The sequence below is a fragment of the Astyanax mexicanus genome, chromosome 1, assembly GCF_023375975.1.
Source record: "Astyanax mexicanus isolate ESR-SI-001 chromosome 1, AstMex3_surface, whole genome shotgun sequence".
NCBI classification, from domain to species: domain Eukaryota; kingdom Metazoa; phylum Chordata; class Actinopteri; order Characiformes; family Acestrorhamphidae; genus Astyanax; species Astyanax mexicanus.
The window spans coordinates 62,410,517-62,430,953 of record NC_064408.1 but is presented as its reverse complement, the minus strand read 5'-3'; the positions used below and the strand labels follow the sequence as shown (position 1 = coordinate 62,430,953).

At 38.2% G+C, this 20,437-nt stretch overlaps 1 protein-coding gene across 8 annotated transcripts in view; it reads left to right on the top strand.

The window, feature by feature from the left end:
• suco (SUN domain containing ossification factor) overlaps positions 1–20,437 on the top strand; it is a 64,633-nt gene that overhangs the window by 7,428 nt on the left and 36,768 nt on the right. For all 8 annotated transcript variants that reach the window (XM_049481503.1, XM_049481481.1, XM_049481492.1 and 5 more), the window contains exon 2: positions 19,755–19,863. In XM_049481503.1, coding sequence (XP_049337460.1) covers positions 19,755–19,863 — 109 coding nt within the window. The remainder of the gene's footprint in view (positions 1–19,754; positions 19,864–20,437) is intronic.

Here is a 20,437-nt window from a genome sequence, read left to right as displayed (position 1 = left end):
ATTTTCGTAATCGATGACGTCGATTATGTCGACGCGTCGCCCCAGCCCTACTGAACACTGAAATACATAAATTTTCCCAAAAATCGACAGTGTGCCTTATAATCCGGTGCACATTTATGCATGATATTTACCAGTTTTTCTAAGTGTAGTGCTGTCGGGTAGCATTTACTAGCGCGAAACACTGTTAGCTGCTGCTAGGGCTGCTTCCAACTGTGGCTAGTGCTGCTACTAACCATGTTAAAATGTTGGAAATGAACAGAATCGCTTTACTTACCCAAATAGACAGTATTCAGGAGAGAAATCTGTGTAGATTAACATCCAGCTCTCGTTTGACCCCTGTTCCTTACTATTGTTGCTAGTGCATCTTATGTATGAAAATAGACCAGAAAATAGATTTTCATTTACGCCTTGTAGCCTGTAAAATATGGTACTGGGCACCTTCTGTTTCCTGGGCTATGTCTTTGTCTTTCCTTTGTTGTGAAGGTTTGACTTGTTGATGGCAGACCTGACCTCAGGCACGGACTAGCCTTTTTAAGCCAGTAGATTTTAAGACAGTAATTGGAACAAATTAAGTAGTACAGGCCTAAATAAATGGAATATTTAGTGTTCACTAAAAGTGTAACGGTTTATGTATTTGTGTTGAACTGTCACTGTAAAGTGGCCTCTCTTCATCCTTTGGCAATTTTTAGCACCTCATGTTTGATAGTGTAAATCTTAGCATGTTTAATAAATTCATGTATACACATCCTTATTCAATCAATTTATTGGGTTAAAAATCATTATTAAAAATACTGCAGATGCTCCAACATAAAGCAGACACCATGAATATGATATTAATGGCCTGGTGTCTGAGGCAACTGTGCATCCATAATGTTCAAGTTCTGTTAGCTGTTAGGCCAGCATTTGGCTATAATGTCACCATCTGAAACATATTACATTTACTGTATGTTAAACACAAGCCTTCTTCATTGCCGACACACACAAAACACAGGTTGACTCTGGTGTAAAGGTCGCAGTTAGTTGATAGATGGTTTGTTTGTGGCTTCTGAGTAGTTTAGGTCAAACACTAACCTGTGTTAAATATTGAATTAGCTTCATTAGCGTTGGTTTAGCTGTTTTGCAATCAGGGGTGTGGATTGCATTGTAAATGTAGCTACAAGGTAGGATAAATAAGTTACTACTTTAACTACTTTAGTTGTTTTTATGTTTTGCTTTATTACATGGTTTTCTAAAGCCCTTGTAATTGGGCCTGAAGTTTCCCTGCCTGATCTCTTATCTTTGGCTTAATATTTTAAAGATTAATATATTAAATATTGTTGCGTACGTAACACACTAGTGCACATTACGAGAGTTCCTAGCAGGTCAAGCATGGCTCTCTTTTAGTGAGGGGCCTCTTTCTTCCCTTTTAGATAAATACACACTCAGTCTTTGGGGAGGCCCTTTCAGTGCTACGTGTGTTGCTCTCCGTGGGTCTTTAAAAAGCCTGTTATACTGGCCAGTTACATAACTTTGACCCTTAGGTTCTAGCTAAGAGTCTCTGTCTGTTTGTTATTTGGGCTGACTGTTGTTTTAGCTCCAGGGTGGTTAACATGCAAACAATGAAGGAATCATGTGAAAAATAGAAATGCATGGTCACCTAAGGAGAAAATAGGGTGGGGGCTGGGTGGTCTGTGTAAGGAAGCGTGCAGTGGGGACGAACTGCTATGGAGAATAGCAAGGGCAAAGTTTCTGCCTTGGGGGGAGGATAGAGGTTTTTTTTTGCTGTCAAGTGAAGCTGCAGCTAGGATTTGGATTTGGAGTCTTCTGCCCGCTTATCCAGTTTATCTAGTCATCAGTGGTTCCTGCCAGGAACATGACTCTCTTTTCTTTTCTTTTTTCTTGGTTACTTTATTTTCCTGGTATGTTCTTGTCTCAGTGCTCTTTTAATTTGACTTCTCTATGATAAACCAAACGTTTCTACAGAGTAATGAAATGTGTGTGTTGAATGTCTGAATGTCTAAATCTGTTCTCAGTTGGGTTCCATGGGGGGCGTCCGCACAACGCCTTCTGAAACTCTGTGAAGCATGCTTCTCATTGTTTTCTATAGAGCGATGCATACCACAGCTGAAAAGCAATCACCCACCCCGCACGTCTCGCCATGCATTAAAAAAAAACCTCTTCCAGAAGAGATGCCTGCAGACGAGATGAGTTTATATGAAAGTTTTGTGAATTACTTGGATTTTAATGATTTGAAATTTACTTCTGTAGCCTCCAGTAGTTTGAAGCTATATAGTTATCAGCTTAAATTATGGGCTTTTCTTAAGTCCCAATTGTTTAATTAGATTGGCACATGTAAAACAGCTCATTTGAACCCCTTTAGGAACAAAACTCCTCCTCCCCATGCGATACATCAATTTGCGTGTGATCTGTTTCTGTAGGGACGAATATAGTTTAGGACAACAGCATTGATAATTGTGAATTTCTAGACAGCAATCATCTTTAGCACAGCACAGAAAGAGGCTAAACCAATAAAAACTGGTTGCCATTTAACAAGTAAATGTACATACTCTCTCAAACAGAGCAATCAGATTTCAGTTCAACTAATCAGAGATGCGTTTGACAACAATTATAAATACATACAGCTAAAATCTTTCCAGAATACAGTCACATTTAATTAACAGGTGTAAATGGTGTCCAAGACCCTGGACAACCGCAACATGAGTTAATTTTCATATTGCACTTCACACAGCAGTCAGATTTCAGTTAGATTAACTGGAGCATCAATTGACAATCAAGTGTAAATATAAGTGTCTATGTACTTATTAGGACAATTCAGATACTGGTCATGTGAAATAAACAGGTGTAAATGGAGTCTAATGAATAGAACAGGCCAGAGGTGGGCAATATGGTACTAAAATAATATAACAATATTTCATGGTATTTTTGAGATAATGATACTCTTGATGATATGACAAACCACTGAATTACAAAAAAAAAATAAAAAAATACACTACTGCAAGAAAATAAAAACAACTAAATTGTATTATTGCTTATGATATTATATGCACATCCCTGACTGAGATATTAAAGATGTGCAAACGAAGTCAATGATCCAGAATGTCATGATACTAATAATGAACTCCAAATATCTCCATGTATCCATGACTAAAGTAATATAAATGATACTGGACAGATATAATCTGTATCTAATTAGTTGTTATTGCGTACGATACAATATGACACACTCCTAATAAGGGCAAATAATTAAGACATGGATAAGAATGTTGACCCATTGTTTAAGGAGTAAACTAAGCATTACTGACTGCAAGTAATGAACTACTTGTAACAGAAATTGCTATTTTGGGTTTTTCATTATTCAATACTTACACTCTCTTCCTGGAATATGGTATACACACGTGCTCCGGCTTAGCATGAGGAAATGTGGTACATTTGCATTCTTAAGTTGTTGCTGGCCTGATGACCAAGCAGATTTGCAGATTTGACCAAAGGAAAGTTTGGCTCATGACTTTTTCCTGTTATCTGTCTTACTTCCTTTCTTGCTGCTATAATACGCTACTTGTAGGTGTTATGTCTGACTATGTACCATCAGACACACGCAAACACTTACATACACACACACGCACACAGCCTTGTATGTATATGTCTGGTACAGTGTCGCGGGCATACTGTGAGGTCAATTGAATTAGTTGAGAGACTGTCTCTACCCCACATTGTCCATCTCTGGTCATCCATGAGGGACTTTTGAACTTCTCACTGGAGCACAGTAGGGCAACGAGATTCCTTAATTTGTAATGATTGTGGAACGCTTGTTAGTGCTATATAAAATCAATTGTATAACCATCTTTTCTGTAGAAGCATCAGTAAGCACATGCATTCATTACTGCAGTGACTTTTACATTTTTAATGGTGACAGACCATCTCCTGTCTTTTGAACACACATTTCCTCTGTCAGTCCCTCTTCCCTTAGGCTCATTGAGCCAGTCACAGTATATAAGCCCTGACACTCCCTAAAGCCTTTAAGGCATGTATTTGTTTGTACTGCTTCTTTCCTGCTGTTCTGTTTTTGGAACTGTGTTCACAGGAACACTCAATGATGTTTCCTCTTGCTGCTGCTATGGCTGTATTCATTTGTTTTTTGAATTGGAGGCCAAAATGCATTGTGTTATAAAATGACATTACCTCATGCAGTTCTGATAAAATTAAACTAAAAACTAAAACTAATAAACACATCATGTAGAATTTGTGAATATGAAAATTAGGCAGAAACTTGAGTGCTGGTGTTGTGTTCCGACTTTAAGCCTGTCTGGCCTACACTGTTTTTTTTTTATGTTTCAATATTGTTTTAACTGTTGCACTTTAAGAAACTACTTTTGTCATTATTGGTGATTTCTAAATTGCAGTAATTGACAATTGTTCAAAAAAATTTGGCTCAAAAAATCACTGACCAATTTGCTTGTAAAGAACTCAGAATTAGGATTCACCAGAAAATATAATGGTCGAACAAATAGTTTAAATTCAGTCATGCTGACTCAAGTTGGGAAGAAAATTAGCTAAAAATAAATAAAAACATTTTTACAAAATAGAGTTATGCTGGAAAAAATACACAATTTCTTCTGTTTCTGCTACATTTGACCTATACTATGATTTATCTTTATCTAAAGATCAGATAAAGAGACCCAAAAAAATAAAGCCATTTTTTGTTTTTATATTTATTTGAACAAAATTATCCAATTATTAAGTTAAAATGTGGTTTAAAATGGTTTGAATTTAGAAGTTTTAAGAGGATGGCAATTGGGTGTACCGGTAGGTTGAGCAGGCTTTCATTGTTTAAACAACACCACTGCCTGTTGTAAGTTTGCTCAAGACTACGTGGATAAACCAGAAGCCTTTTGGAAGAAGGTTCAATGAAAATATTTATTATTGGAATATTTTGCTCAATCAATAAATTAACATACAAACAATGATGCTATGGTCATTCGTGAAAATAGGTTGTCTTTGTCTATAGTTTTAGGACTCATTTTGAGTAAAATTTAATCAAAACTACTAAAAATAGTTCAAGTCTACTTGTAGTCATAGCTCGTCTTCTGTGTTGACGCTGCACTCTTTTGTGTTGTACACTTTTTAACATTACCTTTCCACTCCACACCCATTAGCGTCATACAGTGTACGCTTCATGTGTATTCAAGCTGATTTTGCGGACACGTCACGGATAAGTCAATTCTGTCATTCCGGATGTGCTGCCTTCACTTTAAAAATGAGCAGGTGTGATGACGGTTATTCAGTATTTAATCAGTGACCTGGCATGATTGGTTGATTCCTTGATCCTGCCTTACCAATAGACTGTGAGCCCTATAGTGAGTTGATGATGAGTGATGCAGAAGTAGTGTACACTGATGCAGGGCTGAATTTGGGGAAGGGCAATGTTTTGCTTTGCACCAATTAATTTTTGGTATTCTGCTTTTGGAAGCATTTCTTTCTTTGACTGTTTATGATACGAGCATGATAAAGACTGCTAAGATCATACTGATAATTGCTCAAGGTAACAGCAATAGGGATCATTTCCTGCAGCCGTCTGGTGGCAGATATTTGACAGTTTTATGGCAGTTGAATTCTTGAGGTTTTGTCATTGTCTTAATTTGTCTTAGAAATGTGAAGAATAGCTGCTACATGCATCAAGGACATTACAAAAATATATTTTTAAAAGTGTGTTTTTGAAGTTGCTGCTGGTACAATCCATGTTTTCTATAAATAGTAGCTGAGGGGGATTTTGACTTGTTTCACACAGACTGACAAAAAGAGATTCCCTTACAAAACAGTTCAACTGGATTTATTCAGCTCTAGTACTTTGAGTCTGGCTTATTATAGTATAATAAAATGAATCAGAAAAAAACCATAAATAAATAAAATAGTAATGTAATATTTGCTGTTAGTCTAAACTAGTGTGTGTAAAGTGGTATAAATACAGGAGCATTTTATTTATAAAGTTGGTGTCTAAACCTTTTGCCTACTATTGTAAATACAGTATACATACAAAAAGCCTAAAGAACATACTTATTGACAGTTTCCCAGACAAGGATTTAGTTTAGTCTTGGACTAGACATCACTTGGAATAGAGATTCAAATACATTGGAATGAAAAATATAGTCTATGATTAGGCATTATCCCTCTCTGGGGAAACTGCCATAACATGCAATTTTAGTTTGTTTTTTTTCCCAACTCAAGTCCAGTATGTATTTATGGGGTTGTTTCTCAGACAGGGATTAAACCTAGTTCTTAACTGCAGCATATTAATGGGTAAATATTGTCCATGATTAGGCTTAATCCCTGTTCAGAAGACCAGTCTTAAAAAACAAACATTTAATCAGTCTGAATATTTACTTATTTACCTTCAGTAGATGAGCTTCTTTAGTGGTTGGGCTAAATAGTATCTTCTAAACCAGACTTAATTAGTATTTTAATGTCTCTCTCATGCCTTTTAAACTTGTTTTATGTAATGGCTCATCAAAATGGTTGACTTAAAGAGAGGCAGTTCATAAGGGTGCCTTACATGATCATTTATCGGAACCTTCCAACAAGCTGCATTGATTTGGGAAGCATATGACAGATTGTGTTAATGTGAGAAATGCGATGCCGTGCAGAAAGTGGTTTTCAAACAAAAACTTCCCCTTTTTTATTAAAAGGTGCAGTTCCCTTACTTGGTATTCTGGTCCACCTACTGTTGCTTAATGTCGTAATCATATTTGTCAGAGCAAAATAATTAATGCCATGTTGTTACTCAGTTACTCAGAAGCATGCTTGTTTCTGCTGGTGGAATCTGCAAATTACCAAATGCTTCAGTGAATACTGTTACGTACTGTATACAAAAATACCTTTTTTTTTATACTACTCCTTACAGCCTGACTGGTAAAATTCATACATAAGACACACTGGATTATAAGGCACACTGACTATTTTTGGGGGGGAAATTTTAAGGATTTTATCTTAAAATCCAAAAACAAAAAAAATATAAAATTGTCATAATTACCAGTTTAAGCATTGTGTCTTAATGCTTACTTCACATTATTATTAATAGGACAAGTCTGCCTATCAGTGTTAGACCAGGGCAAGACCATGCAGTAAGATCTGTGATGAAAGGGGTCCAGTCTGGCCTCCTCAGTCAACAGAACTCCTGAATAAAGCTGGATCTTTCTGCACTGAAAGTCTGATGGCCAGACTCAAGCTTCATCTTCAACATACTGCTGGTTGTCTTACACAAAATTGAGACTACCTGTGTCTTCAAACATTGGGTTGCTAAGAATTCTCACTCTATACAACAATTTGGCATCAACAACTGATCAGGCAAAATGTTGACACACACAACAGGATCCTTAAAAAACACCTTCTGTGATTGCATGATGCAAAACATGTAGGGCAGGAAATTAACACACACACACACTCCAGGTTGCCAAGTAGACTCCAATGATCGATCTCTTGTTGTGTCTGTCTTGTAGGATTGGTGCAGATGGCACAAGCGCTTGGTGAGTGTGTATACGTGCTGTCTGTTGCAGTGAAAGATACTTGCCTGCCCCAGAGAACTCTAGTTCTCATTGGACTAAATATCCTAAATGTTTCTAGGTTTCAGATCATTGTTATGAAGTCAGTGCTTAATATCTTGCAGAGGTTTCTGACTGAAGAGACAGTATTTTTTGCTTTTCTGCTTCTTCTTGAGGGCAAAGCTGCTTGGGTATCCAATGGCAACAGCTATAAATTGACTTGACTTGTTCTCCCACGAAACATTGGCATGCTGGTTGGCATGGAAACTCTGAGGATTGATGAGGGGACCAAGGCCATGCTCTAGTCCTCTGTCTTGATCTAAGGAATAAAGAAGCCCGCATCAACAGCTTTATAAAAGCTTTGCTAGCTCAGAGGTTTGCTGGACTGTCTTGAGACTTGCCTGCAAGGAAGTCAGACTAGGACACGAGTCAGTGTGGCAATGTTCTTCACTGACGTTACTCAGTGCCCTTAGGGACCGCCTCATAGTTTCTGACTGTTGCGTTCACTGCCCTGTGACTTGACCTTATGGTCAGAAGTTTTCTGGTGCATGGGACTTTTTATAAGTCAGTTCTGTCATGGGAGCCAATTGAAAGAACTAGCCTGAAGGCTGTTCTTGTGTATGTGTGAGGGGGTTGTATGCTGTTATTTGGTTGACTTATTTCATATTAGGCTGTGTTGTATTGGACAAAACTGCTTTATTTCTGTTTTCTACAATGTATATATTTAGGCGTACTCACTTTTTTGCCAGTGGTTTAGACATTAATGGTTGTGTTTTGAGTTATTTTGAGAGCACAACTATACAAGCTATACACTGACTACTTTATTTTGTATCAAAGTGTCATATCTTCAGTGTTTCCAATGAAAAGAAATAATGAAATATTTACAAAAATGTGAGGCTCGTACTCACTTTTGTGAAATACAGCGTTTGTGTCAACAATTTAAAATGGCATTATATCAGTAATTCACTCAGTATGTGTGCTTAGTATTAAACTAAAACGTGTTGTGTACCCAGTCTATGGTAGATGCACTGAGTGGACAATAGAATTAGCACATACATCTTAATTATTAAATTGAGGTGTTTTTCAATCCAATTAATACAGGTGTATAAAATTTATAACCTGTCATGCAGTCTGTCATGGGTTGCACTTACTGCAAAATGTCAGTTGTGAAAATTCTTCTCTTCTCCAAGATATTCCACAGTCAACTTTAAGTGGCATTATTAAACAGAGGAAGCTTATAGGAACCACAGAAAGCTCCTGTATGTATTGTTGTAATGTGTTGCCGTCCAAATACTCTCATCTATATAGTGTATGTCATACAAAATGAGATTAGTGTGGAGAAAAATGTCAGATGGCTTTGCTGAAGTGGTGTATTGTATAGACATTTAGAATCCTGACTGCAGGATTGTGGATTTTGATGATGTGGTGCAGTGATGCTGCACTGACTGACCGTAACATCTGTGACTGCACTAATCTGGAAAGCGTTGAACTTATGGCCTATGCTGTGAACTACTCTATTGCAGAGTGCGTGCTCCCTACGTCAGCTTTTACATCTGTCGATTTCACTTTACCCTCTGGGAGCTTCGGGCCTGTTGGACTAAGTGCTGTAAGAGCTTTAAGTGATGACATTCCTTCACAACCTTTTACTGTGGGAACTGAACCCTTTGACTGAAAATTTACAGCCATTGCAGCTTTATTATTAGACATTCCATCTTTTATCAGTTGTCTTACAATTGTCTTCCAAAAATATAGCTTTTTCTCCATAGTATTCCACATTATTTCATAATATAGCGGTATATGCTTTAATTTTTTTTTCAATTGTTTGCTTTGTGTCTCCTTTATGTCGACTGTAAATCTTAATTTTGCTTTTGTCTGCCCCAGCAGTGCAATGTGAGGTGGGGAGGGAGGATTAAGTTGGCTATGCTGGATTTGATGCCCTTTTGCTAGCTTCATTCTACCCTGCGCTGTCTGCACAGGCAGGTCTGGGCTCCATCCCTCCTAACCATTGGCCCGCTGACAGAATGTTTTTGTCTGGCCGAAGCTCTGCCCTACTTTTGTGCGAGGGCTGGCAGCGTGCCTGCCTGTTCCTCTTTTCCTCCCCCAGCCACGTGGCTCTGTACACACTCCGGAACTGCTCTAGCTCTATCTCTCTATCTCTCTCTATCCTCTCACTCTCTTTTTGCTTCTCCGCTGAGTTTACCTCTATTCCTCTTTCTAGTACGCTTACAAAAGTTAATGATATTAATTGCCATTTAATTGCTATTTAGACTTAAAACTTTAGACTTAATATACAGCTTAACTTTTCACATATCATACTTTTATCGTCTTATTGTTCTTGAACAGTACTATGTCTCATAATGCAATGTCTTTCTCCAGTCTGTATATCTCTCTGTTGCGTGTTTGTAATGAGGAACAGACAGGCAAAGGCTGCTTTATAGAGCTATTTAAAGAGCAGTCCATGCTGGCTGTGGTTTTTGCCTCAGTGGAACAACAACAGCAGCTTAGTTTTGGCCCTCGATTGCATTTCAGTCTTCCGGTTAGACAGTTTACACGATTGAAGTTTGTGTGGGAAGACATGAACGGACTGCACAAAGTAAAGTTTATCTGGACGTTTCGTGACCAGTGTCCCCGAACAGTGTGCTCTATTTTTCCATTCTGTTTGCATACATTAATGAAGCAGATGCACTGCTCTGGGACCTGAGTCAAGGTCTTTTCATTGAATAATGCAGGGACAGATGATCATTAATATGAATCTTTCTGCAGTGTGACGACAGAATGCAGAATCAAGCAGCCGTTCATTCGTTCATTCAGTGCCTGAATTCATCAATAGCATCAAAAGCCCTGATGTCACTGAAGGTCTAGATGAAGGTTGTGCTGAAACTTAAACTTGTTAAACAACAATTAAGGTTTTTATTTTTTTGTTGTAACTCATAACATGATCAGGATGTATCATCCGATATTAAGAAGTTTAATCACTGGCAGCTCTCGTCAGCAGAGCTTCAGACAGTATTTTCTTACTTGAACTGCGCAGAGTGTCACAAAAATCTGTGTGAGTTTTATCCTCAGAATCTGCCCACCATCAAATCTCCAATTCCATTTCCACACTCAGGTTTGCCAGGTATAGAGACAATCATGGAAAAGGCGAGCTGGCTATATTTCTGCTGAACAGGTATTCAGAGCTTCATTAAGGTTGCTAAACATAGCTGGGTAATTTACAACCACAGCTGGCGTAAGCTGGCTATTTGTCTGCTGAACAGGTAATCTATGAGATTCAGTAAGGTTGCTAAACGTAGCTGGGTAATTTTCCACCACAACTAGTGTAGTAAAGACTGGCATTTTAGGTCGTTAAAACTTTTATATATTCACTGGTCAGCTACAGAGTAAGACTCATCCCTTGCCACTGTGTGTTTGTCACTGTGAAGCTGGCAACCCGTGTGAGCTTGGCATTTGTAAAGGAGTGATTTGGGCAGAAAACTCTATCCAGTGTTTGAAAATTGGACTCCTGTAGCCATTTCACACAGTTGCTTTTATTTATTACTAATTGTCCCTTTAAGAACAATGAACTTATGTAGCATCTTTAAGATAGAATCTGTGCCTCCCAATTAGGGTTGCAGCGGTAACCGGTTTCACGGTATACCATGGTATTAAAATGCACGGTTATCATACCGTGTGTGTTTGCTTATTACCGGTAAAACGCAAGCCAGCGGAGAAACTCACCCGCGCATGCGCAACTCTGCTCCGCTTCAGCTGCTCAGCACACAGCGGTGAGAACAGCAGAAAGTGCATCAGACTAAACAAATCTCCATCCGCCTAAAAAAAGGCTAAACTAAAATCAGCAGTGTGGGACTATTTCAGAGACCCGCCGAACGCACCCGAGGATGGTTATCCGATTTATAATCAATGTGGCCGTAAAGTCACAGCTAAAGGTGGACATACGTCAAACCTGTTCTCCCATCTCCGAGAACACCACCCCGCCGTGCAGCGCAAAGTATGTGTTTAGTTTATAATTTTAATCTGAACATAAATAAAACCTCTTTGTAGTCGTGCACAACCCATGCGGTAAGCGCCCGCAAAAGCGCTGAGTTATCCGAAATTTGGGCACGCAGGTACAGGCGTATAGTGCGTGCTACGACGGATTCACGTGTCCGTGTAAAGGTGCTCGCCGGACTGGATGTGAAAGACGCCATTCATTTACATGCGTTAATTTTCAAATTCTGACGTGCCTGTTTTTCATGTGTTAAAACCAGACTCAGAAATAAATCCCCTCTATCTGGTTATATACCAACTTGGCAGTAAAACGGACGTTTACAACAGTTGTTGATCAGACACTGACCCAGGCTCAGTTTATCAGATATTAAATAATTTAAACTTAAATAATTGTACTGGACATGTAATGTGTGACACCTGTGTTTGTGTGTGTGTGTGTGTGTGTGTGTGTGTGTATATATATATATATATATATATATATATATATATATATATATATATATATATATATATATATATATATACACCCTTAATGACCTTAAGAGTAGTGGAAAAACCTGGTTTCCTTCACCTAATGGTGTACAGTTTATTTTTTTTAAGGAGACATTATCTATATAGTTGTTCCAGGTTTCTACAATAAATAGTTAATTGAACAAAAACCTTTATTGTAATTTCTTTAAGGGTCAGTTTAATAATATATGTAACAAACTGTGATAACCGTGATACCGCGGTATTTTCTGAGACGGTTATCATACCATGAAAATCTCATACCGTTGCAACCCTACTCCCAATCTTGTTTACTTTAGGGTCATATTCACTTAATCGGATAGGGTTGTGATCGCTGCTGGGCCAGCATCACAAGATCCATCTCGTGGCTGTTCCTTATAATGGCCAAAACTATATTTAGACCTATTTGAAGTAAATTAGCCCTGGAAACCTAAAGTTAATAGAAAAGTCTTTATTCAGACAGTGGCTGCAGTGTTCCTTGATTCTTCTGTTGCATTTATGTCTGTTCCAAGCTGTGTTGTTTTCTAACATCATGGACAACATAAGAAAAAATATACGCTCAGACCTTATGCGGTTCATACCCCCCTCACCTGCAGCTCATTTTCACTCATTTTTCTGGACAAGCTGCCGTTCTATTTGTTCTTTGTGCTTTATTTTATTATGGCACCTCAAGTATCCATTAGTGCTCATATTCTTTGCTCAGAATGTAATTGTTTACCGAGATGACACACTGTAGAGCAGCTTTAATATTGTCTATTGCCCCATCTGCTCTGTTTTCCTTATAACACAGATGGTAGGCGTTTCTTCCTTTTACCAGCATCATCTTATAGAATTGGGCTGACTACCGGGCTGAGCCAATGCGCTCAGTCACAATAAGTATTGAGTACACTGGTACAGTCTTCCGCCTTGTCTGCTTGCCATGGTTAGCAGATGGGTCATTTTAACACTCTCAATTAAGTATAATGAGATTAAAGTCTTAAACAGAGCTACTTGCCCAAGAGTTTAGGTGATGGTTTAGGTGATGCCACTGTTTATGCATTGCAAGATATCCACTGAAGTCAAGCTCTACACTGTTAGATCCTGTCAGATTAGTTCTTATTTAAAGAGTATTTATAAAAAAAAATCGAACATCTTGTTCTCCTAGTGTAACTTCCTGTTGGAAAGACCTTTCTGCTGAACTGTGATTATTATAAAATGCTGTTCAATGCTCCAGTCCAGTCTCTGCTGCGTGTGTGTATGCTACTGTAGGGATCTACCTGACCCAGGTATTTGTTAATACAGCTGACCTGAGGTCTGGCTTAAACAGGACTGAGCCATGCCAGGTCTGAGAGGATGAGGTCAGCTCCATTCTACAAGCCAGACACTAATCCTACAGCCTTAGAAATGCATTGTAATTACAGTGCATGCCCATAACTAGATACAGTATTTGTGTTCTAATACCAGAAATAAGGGCTATGTTTATGTACTATTTGAGAATGCATTACTATGCATGTTGTAATGTTGATATTTTTGGATTTATAAATTTAAAGTGAGTAGCTGTGTAGTAGACCACATCACATACACCATATGATGTTGAAGTGTCTAACAGATTAAAAAGACCAAAGTTAGTGAACAAATATGAAGAATTATGCACAAGGAACTAAAATTAATCCTCTGCCCTACAAAGCTAATAATTTAGGCTTTATACCTACATGCTCCCCTAGTCTCTACCTGGATTCATAAATGTAAGGCAGCATAATCAAGAGTAGAGCATTTTTTTTAGGCTTTACAACAATTTGGTTCGTGCTGCGCGGCATTATGCCCACTTCTCCAAAGATATAGAGTGGGTTGGGCGTGGAGAAGCAACGGTAGACGTTACTCATCCTGTTACAGGTTTAGCAAGCTGTTATTTTAAGGTAGATGAAATGAATGCCCTATTTGCTAAATTAAAGTACTCCCTAAAATATAAAAGAAACATTTATGTTGTAATGATAAAAAAATGTGTTCTACATTCATATCTTTTAGCTGACGCTCTTATCCAGAGCAAATAACAGAGTTATTTCTTACAGTACAGTACTGTAGTGTTAGGAGTCCTGCTCCAGGACTCTTATTGGTGTAGCACAGACACACCCAGGCTGGGAATTGAACCCCAGTCTCCCAAATGATGTGGTTGCTGATTGACAGAGCAGCAACATGTGATAATGTTACTTTTGAAAATTATACATAATCTATTTTGTTTATATAGATTTTGGGTTTTGACCAATTAAAAGTATTTATTTGAAATATTGAAATATGTATTGTGCACATTTTTACTTTGTTTTAGAGATCATAGACTCCTATAAACTGTATTGTTTTGATGTCTGTAGAACTCGTCTGGTTGTGGCTCTGCTTTTCTCCAGCGCTGAATAGACCAAATGCTAACAGGAAATCTTTGAGGGATTTTACTGGGCGCCTGTGCTTCCTGGTCTCACTCAGCCAGGCAGAGCAAAAGAATAAACCCTGGCCCAGGTCCAAGTGATCTGTCACATCGAATGGAGCACTCTCATTGATCTTGCTCATTGATTGTCTAGTGCTTTGTCAACTGTTTTCTTTCCCACTGCTTGTGCTCTGGGGCTGGACTGGACACAACTGAATGGCCGTCAGTGCCAGATGCTTTAGCTGGAGCCTGTAGAACTCTCATCTTCATGAAATATGGGTGTAATGTGAACCACACCAGTTTGAATAATGTAGAAGGGCAGCTCATGCTTTATGAAAAGCACTGGTTGCACATCCCTAAAGAAGAAAAGGGAGGACTTCTGTTTTTGGCTTTAGCATGCAAATGACCTGACCACACTTCGTCTGATCAACTATTACTTTCTGTTTTTTAAAGTGTCAAACATTTATAAAGCTGAATTTCTTAATAAGACTCTTTAAATCAGGGTGCCATGAGCGTTCGCTGGAGATTCTAGGTTGTAGCAATTCCATCTCTCAACAATTAAAGATAGAGCAAGATCTAGACAAGGCAGTTTTAGAGTATTGCTGTCTATTGCTATAGTGTCCCCAAGCCCTGGTTCTGGAGGTCTGTAGTGTTAGGGGAATGTGGATTGTAGATTTGAAAACAAGTGGGTTCTGAGGAATCTCCTTTTAGACCAGAAAAAGGAAACCGTTCTAGTAGTCACAGTAAGTATCGTGTAAGCAGTGAGTATGTTAACCCACTCAGCAAGCATCATCATAAGCACAGGAAGTGCCTTGAGTGTTGTGCAAACTGTGACTGAAGGGATGCACTGTTGTTGTGCATGATAAATATTGCAAGGCCTACCAATATACAAAGTTGAGGTCTTGCACACCTGCTTTTAATCTTGCCCTGAAAGGCCTTTATTACCTGCATCAAGTGTGTAAGAGATGAAACCACCCTCCACAGCCTTTTAGTAATTTACTAGGGTCAATTCTACAGTCACTGAACATCCATTTTTTTTCTGTTGTAGTTAAAAAGCCCCCAACATTAAGCTGTGGAGCAGTGGAACTGTTCTCTTAACAGTTCCATCCAGTACTTTTGGGACCGCCTGACCTCACTAATGCACTAATGTTGCTGAATGCAAACAAATCCTCACAACAATGCTCCAATACCTATTAGAATGCCTGGGCAGTAGAGACAAAAGCAGCATAATCTCTTTTTTTATAATATCCTTAATTTCACAAGAAAAGGTATAACAAGCAGATTATCTCTGTAATGTACTTAAGAACCCTAACTTTTTCTCTTTTAGTAATGCCCTTCAACATACTGCTAACTGCTAACAACTTTGCTTGACTCAGCAAAGGCTTTGAATCCTGTCTTCTGTATTTCAATCTGACCTTTAGTCCTCTGGGGGTCCTTCTGCTCTGTGCTGGTCATGGCGAGCTCCCGGTGAGCTCCCGTGAGTTTCTTGTCTCATCAAAGCGGTCGAGGCTCAGACATGCCCCAGAGCCAGACTCAGTCAGGGCTTTTCAGGTTTTTATTTTTTTTGTCCAGTCAGGCAGCTTGAGGTTCTGCCTTGTCTGTAAATAGTTAAAGCTCTTGTTGTTGTAGGATTGGCGACCACACAGTCTCTACATAAATGTGTGATTCTCATCTAAACCCACACACTTATGCAATACCCAGAATTGGGTCCGCTCAGGATGATTTGTCGGTTTCTTTTCCAAACTTCTCTTCCTGCAGATTTTCACACTGGTAAGGCCAACTAGGATTTGAACAATTAAATAAGAATGTACTGAATAAGAATGCACTATAATTTGTGCCCATCACATTTTTATATTCATAAATTAGTACCCGTTACATTAGCTATAGCTCATTCTCTGTACTGTTTTGTTGTTATTTGTACTGAGCGGGTCAACCCGAGTTGGATGGGTTCCTCTGACTGAGTCTTGGTTCGTTCCAAGGTTTCTTCCTCTTAAAGGGAGTTTTTTCTTGCCACTGTTCCACCATAAAAATGGCATCTCTGTGGTGCTGCTCATTAGAGGCGTTGGCCTGTTTTTCTCTGTAAAGCTGCTTTGTGACAAACTTTGTTGTAAAAAGCGATTTATAAATAAAATTGAATTGAATTTAATTGAATTGAATAATTAGTAGCCAAAATGTTTTAGATGCAAATGGCTAAAATGCAGTTGTTTTTTTTTTTGCCAAATTAATAACAAGTTAATTAACTATTTGTGCTTCATTGGTTTTCTGAGATGTAAAAAAAAATTTTCAGTGTTCAATTAATAGTTTTCAATAGTAGTTTTGATATTTTGTAATTGCTTCTCTGTAAAACAAGGGAGAACACCAGTAGATACAGTGGTATGAATATAAATTGGGCACCCCTGATTATTTTCGTGATTTTTCTTTATAAATCATTGATTGTTCAAATCAGCGATTTCAGTTAAATATATCATATAGCAGACGAACACAGTGATATTTGTGAAGTTAAGTGAAGCTTACAGGATTTACAGAAGGTGTGCAGTAATAAAGGCAGCTGCATAAATTTAAGCACCCAAACAGAAAAATTACATCAATATTTATTGTTCTAAAACCTTAATAAAATAATTAAATAATTTGCTTGGAAATTGAATTCCTAGCTGACCATTTGGGCGGCTTCTGAGATGGCACAGTCATGCTTAGTCATGAGCTCATATTGTGAGCAATGTGAGTGGAGGCTCTCAAATTTCGCCGAGTTGATAAGTCCCTTCAAGCCTCTGTGCAGCTGAGCATCCTTGAATGTCCACGTCTGTCAAGCAAGGTCAGCAAATGGAATCTAAAAATGGAGAACATTTTTCTACACAAATCTTTAGAGCTAGGCATTGTATCACTGTCACACATGAGTACTTTGTTTTATCCTGCTTTGTTTATAAAAAGTGTTCAGGACACAAAGCCAACAAAAAAAATGTAGATGTAAAGACCGAAGGTGTGCTTTTAAAGCATCGAAGGCTTTTTCATAGCAGTGACACCTTGTTCACTATGCAGACCGGGTGCTGACAGCATACTAACATTTGCCCCCATGTGTGCAGATTTCAGGCCAGGTTTCAAGGTGAAGTTATCAGGTTACTGTGTGTGTGAGCGTGTTAGCTGACAATCAGAGCCCCAGCTGTTGTCCACACTCATCTGATGGGGGTATTTTAAAATGCGGGTGCTGAGTAGAGGAATGGTGTTCAGACTCTTCTGCTCCACACACCGTTCTGCTTGAGAAATGTTGAGTGTTAGAGGTTCAGATGGAGTTTGTGGTACGGCTTGCAGTATAATTTAAAGCAGGATTATTTTAGTGTGCTGTTTTGTATTAGGCAGATATTTCATGTGATTTTTATTAATGCAAGTGACCTCGTTTTCGTTTTGCCAGTAAAGTAAGAGGTTTTAAAGCTTGTTGGCCTTTTAAGAAATTCTGCTCTTTTGGAGAAAATTTAGTGCTGGGCAATGTGACCTCAAATCAGCGCAGCATTTCACAGTGATAACAATAAATTAACTATTATTTTAATGAACGATGGGAGGATAATTTCTCTGGGACAAGCTGCCTGCTGGAGTTGCACAGTTGGTTAGGTGTTGCGTCAGGGTAGGAAACTACCAAAAGGTACCAAAAGAGCAGTGGGGCAACCAGGTTTGGGAACCTTGGTGTTATAAGTATGACAAGATTTTGATTGTGACCAAATCGTATTTAACATATTTTGTTTCTTCTTAAAAAAAAATCAAAAGCCCCTTTTTTTCCTTATAACAGTTTTTCAATTCTGGACCTAGAGGCACCCTACCCTGCACTTTTACTGATTTTGCTGCTATGAACTCACCTAATTCAACTCATTAATTGAATTCCAAGCTCTTTCAGAGGGTCCGTTGGTTGTGTTAAAATGGGGAAACCACTGAAATGTGCAGAACATGCTGCCTCCAGTACCAGGATTGAGTAGATCAATCTTGAGTTGATTAATCACAATGTATATTTGCTTAGTATACCCTAAAATAACTTTCCAGAAACCAGAAATTAACTAATTATTCCATATTCTTCCTCTCTTATTATCAAACTAAGATAGATATTTAATAGTAGATATTTAATGCATCAATCATCTTTAGTATCACATGGGCAAAATGACAAATGTTGTTGATCTGCAGGTGGGGTCAGTGTAATGTGTAATAATTTATTTTTCTGACCGATAGAAAATAGAAAATTGGATGTAAAAAAAAAAAAATCATGATTTTTTTTATGTAGTACAGTGTATAAGAAAGTTTTCATCTTTTTTTCCCCCCCAAATTTAGTTTTTTTTTCCCCCATCTCTGACCCTCACAATTGTAATTTTGGGGAAAAAATAATATTTTCTAAATTTTCTATTTTTGCATTTTGCAAGTTGGATCAGGTTTGTGTTATGAGATACAATAATGGACAAATCTGAAAATCGAGATTTAACTTTTTTTTTTCTTGAAATTCTGTTTGCGAAGTCTGAAAGTCTGAAATGAAAAACAAGATAATTGAAAAAATTGGATACAAATTTCTTATTCACTATACTGAATTGAAGAAAAAAAAAATCTATTTTTGAACTTGATTTGGTCAAAAACTTAAGCTGCTAATCATTACACTGACCAGATTGATTGGTTCTTACAACTGTTCAATTTCAGTTACTATTAAACTGCACGCCCCACTTCAGTTCATGCTGTTTACAGGCTACCTGAACAGAAGCAGTGTTAGCAGCATGTCCCTCTGATTAATACCGTGGAATGCTACCCCGCATTACACCCACACACCTGCTTTACACTTCTGCCAAGCATTTCCACTTTGATTTGCCAGCAGCGATTTCTCAATTATTTGGGTTCCTGCTGTTAGGTCTTAGCTGTTTAATACCACAAGTATTAAAGGAACATGGAGACTCATGGCGACTCTCAGCTTTAAGCTTTAACTGCTGGGTCCAGAAAAGTCCCAATTTATCCTCTGAAGCACATGGCTTTGGCTGTTGTCGGAATAACGCTGTGTGAGCTAGCAAAACAATGAGAAGACCTGTTCAAATTCCAGCATGCCGCACCCAACGAAGCCTCTTGAAAGGAGGTGGCCTCAAGAAATCTCTGCTTTATTTACCTTGAACATGGTGTAACATGTATGTGTAGATAACAGAAGGCGGTGGTGGGAGGTGGTCTGTAACATATTGATATGTTGACCGAGTATAGCAGAATACATTCTTCAGTACTTTGTCCCTGATTATTGTTCTATACATAGCACTCATACTCATATATTTACTGAAATTTGTTTCATTTTACTAATTTAATGAATCTCCCATATTTTTGTGTTGCAGGTCTCCTGGTCGTCATGTCCATTGTTCAGAACAGCCCTCTACAGGTCCAGTACTCACTGCACAGGATAGTGGCCCTCACGCAACACAGGAGGATGGGGCTAACGATAAGGTAACCACTACAACTAGCACCAAATATCAGATCAATATCAGGGACCTTTCACCTATGCAGTCTACCTATACACTTAAACAAAAATCTAGCTACAAATATTCAAGCAATAAAACTTAAAATGTTAGGTGTGTGTGTGTGTGTATATATAGTGTAAAATCCTGCAAAAATGCTATTTCTTGCATTGGTTTAACCTCTCATAATAAATCTTTTGACTTAAAGGAGAACTCTAGTGTGAAATGGACTTAAAGTGTAGTGAAACATGATCATGAGTACAAACTTTTGTTGAAAAGGCCTCCTCCGTTCACCTTCAGCATACCCATTAACAGCGCTTTTAGCCAACATTCCCAACAGGCTTACAGTGCTTGTGATGGGGGCGTAGTGTTCCGCATGCAACGAAATCACTATTTTCACACCACTAACAAGTACAAAGTAGCTCCACACTTCGTTTGTAGAATTAGACTGCTCTGCACTTTTAACCACCAGCAATAACTTTTATAGGGTTACAAATATGAAAGAACTGTTTGAAAAGATCCCACCAGCTAAAAAACTTCATTTTCTGGAAGTCCTTCATATG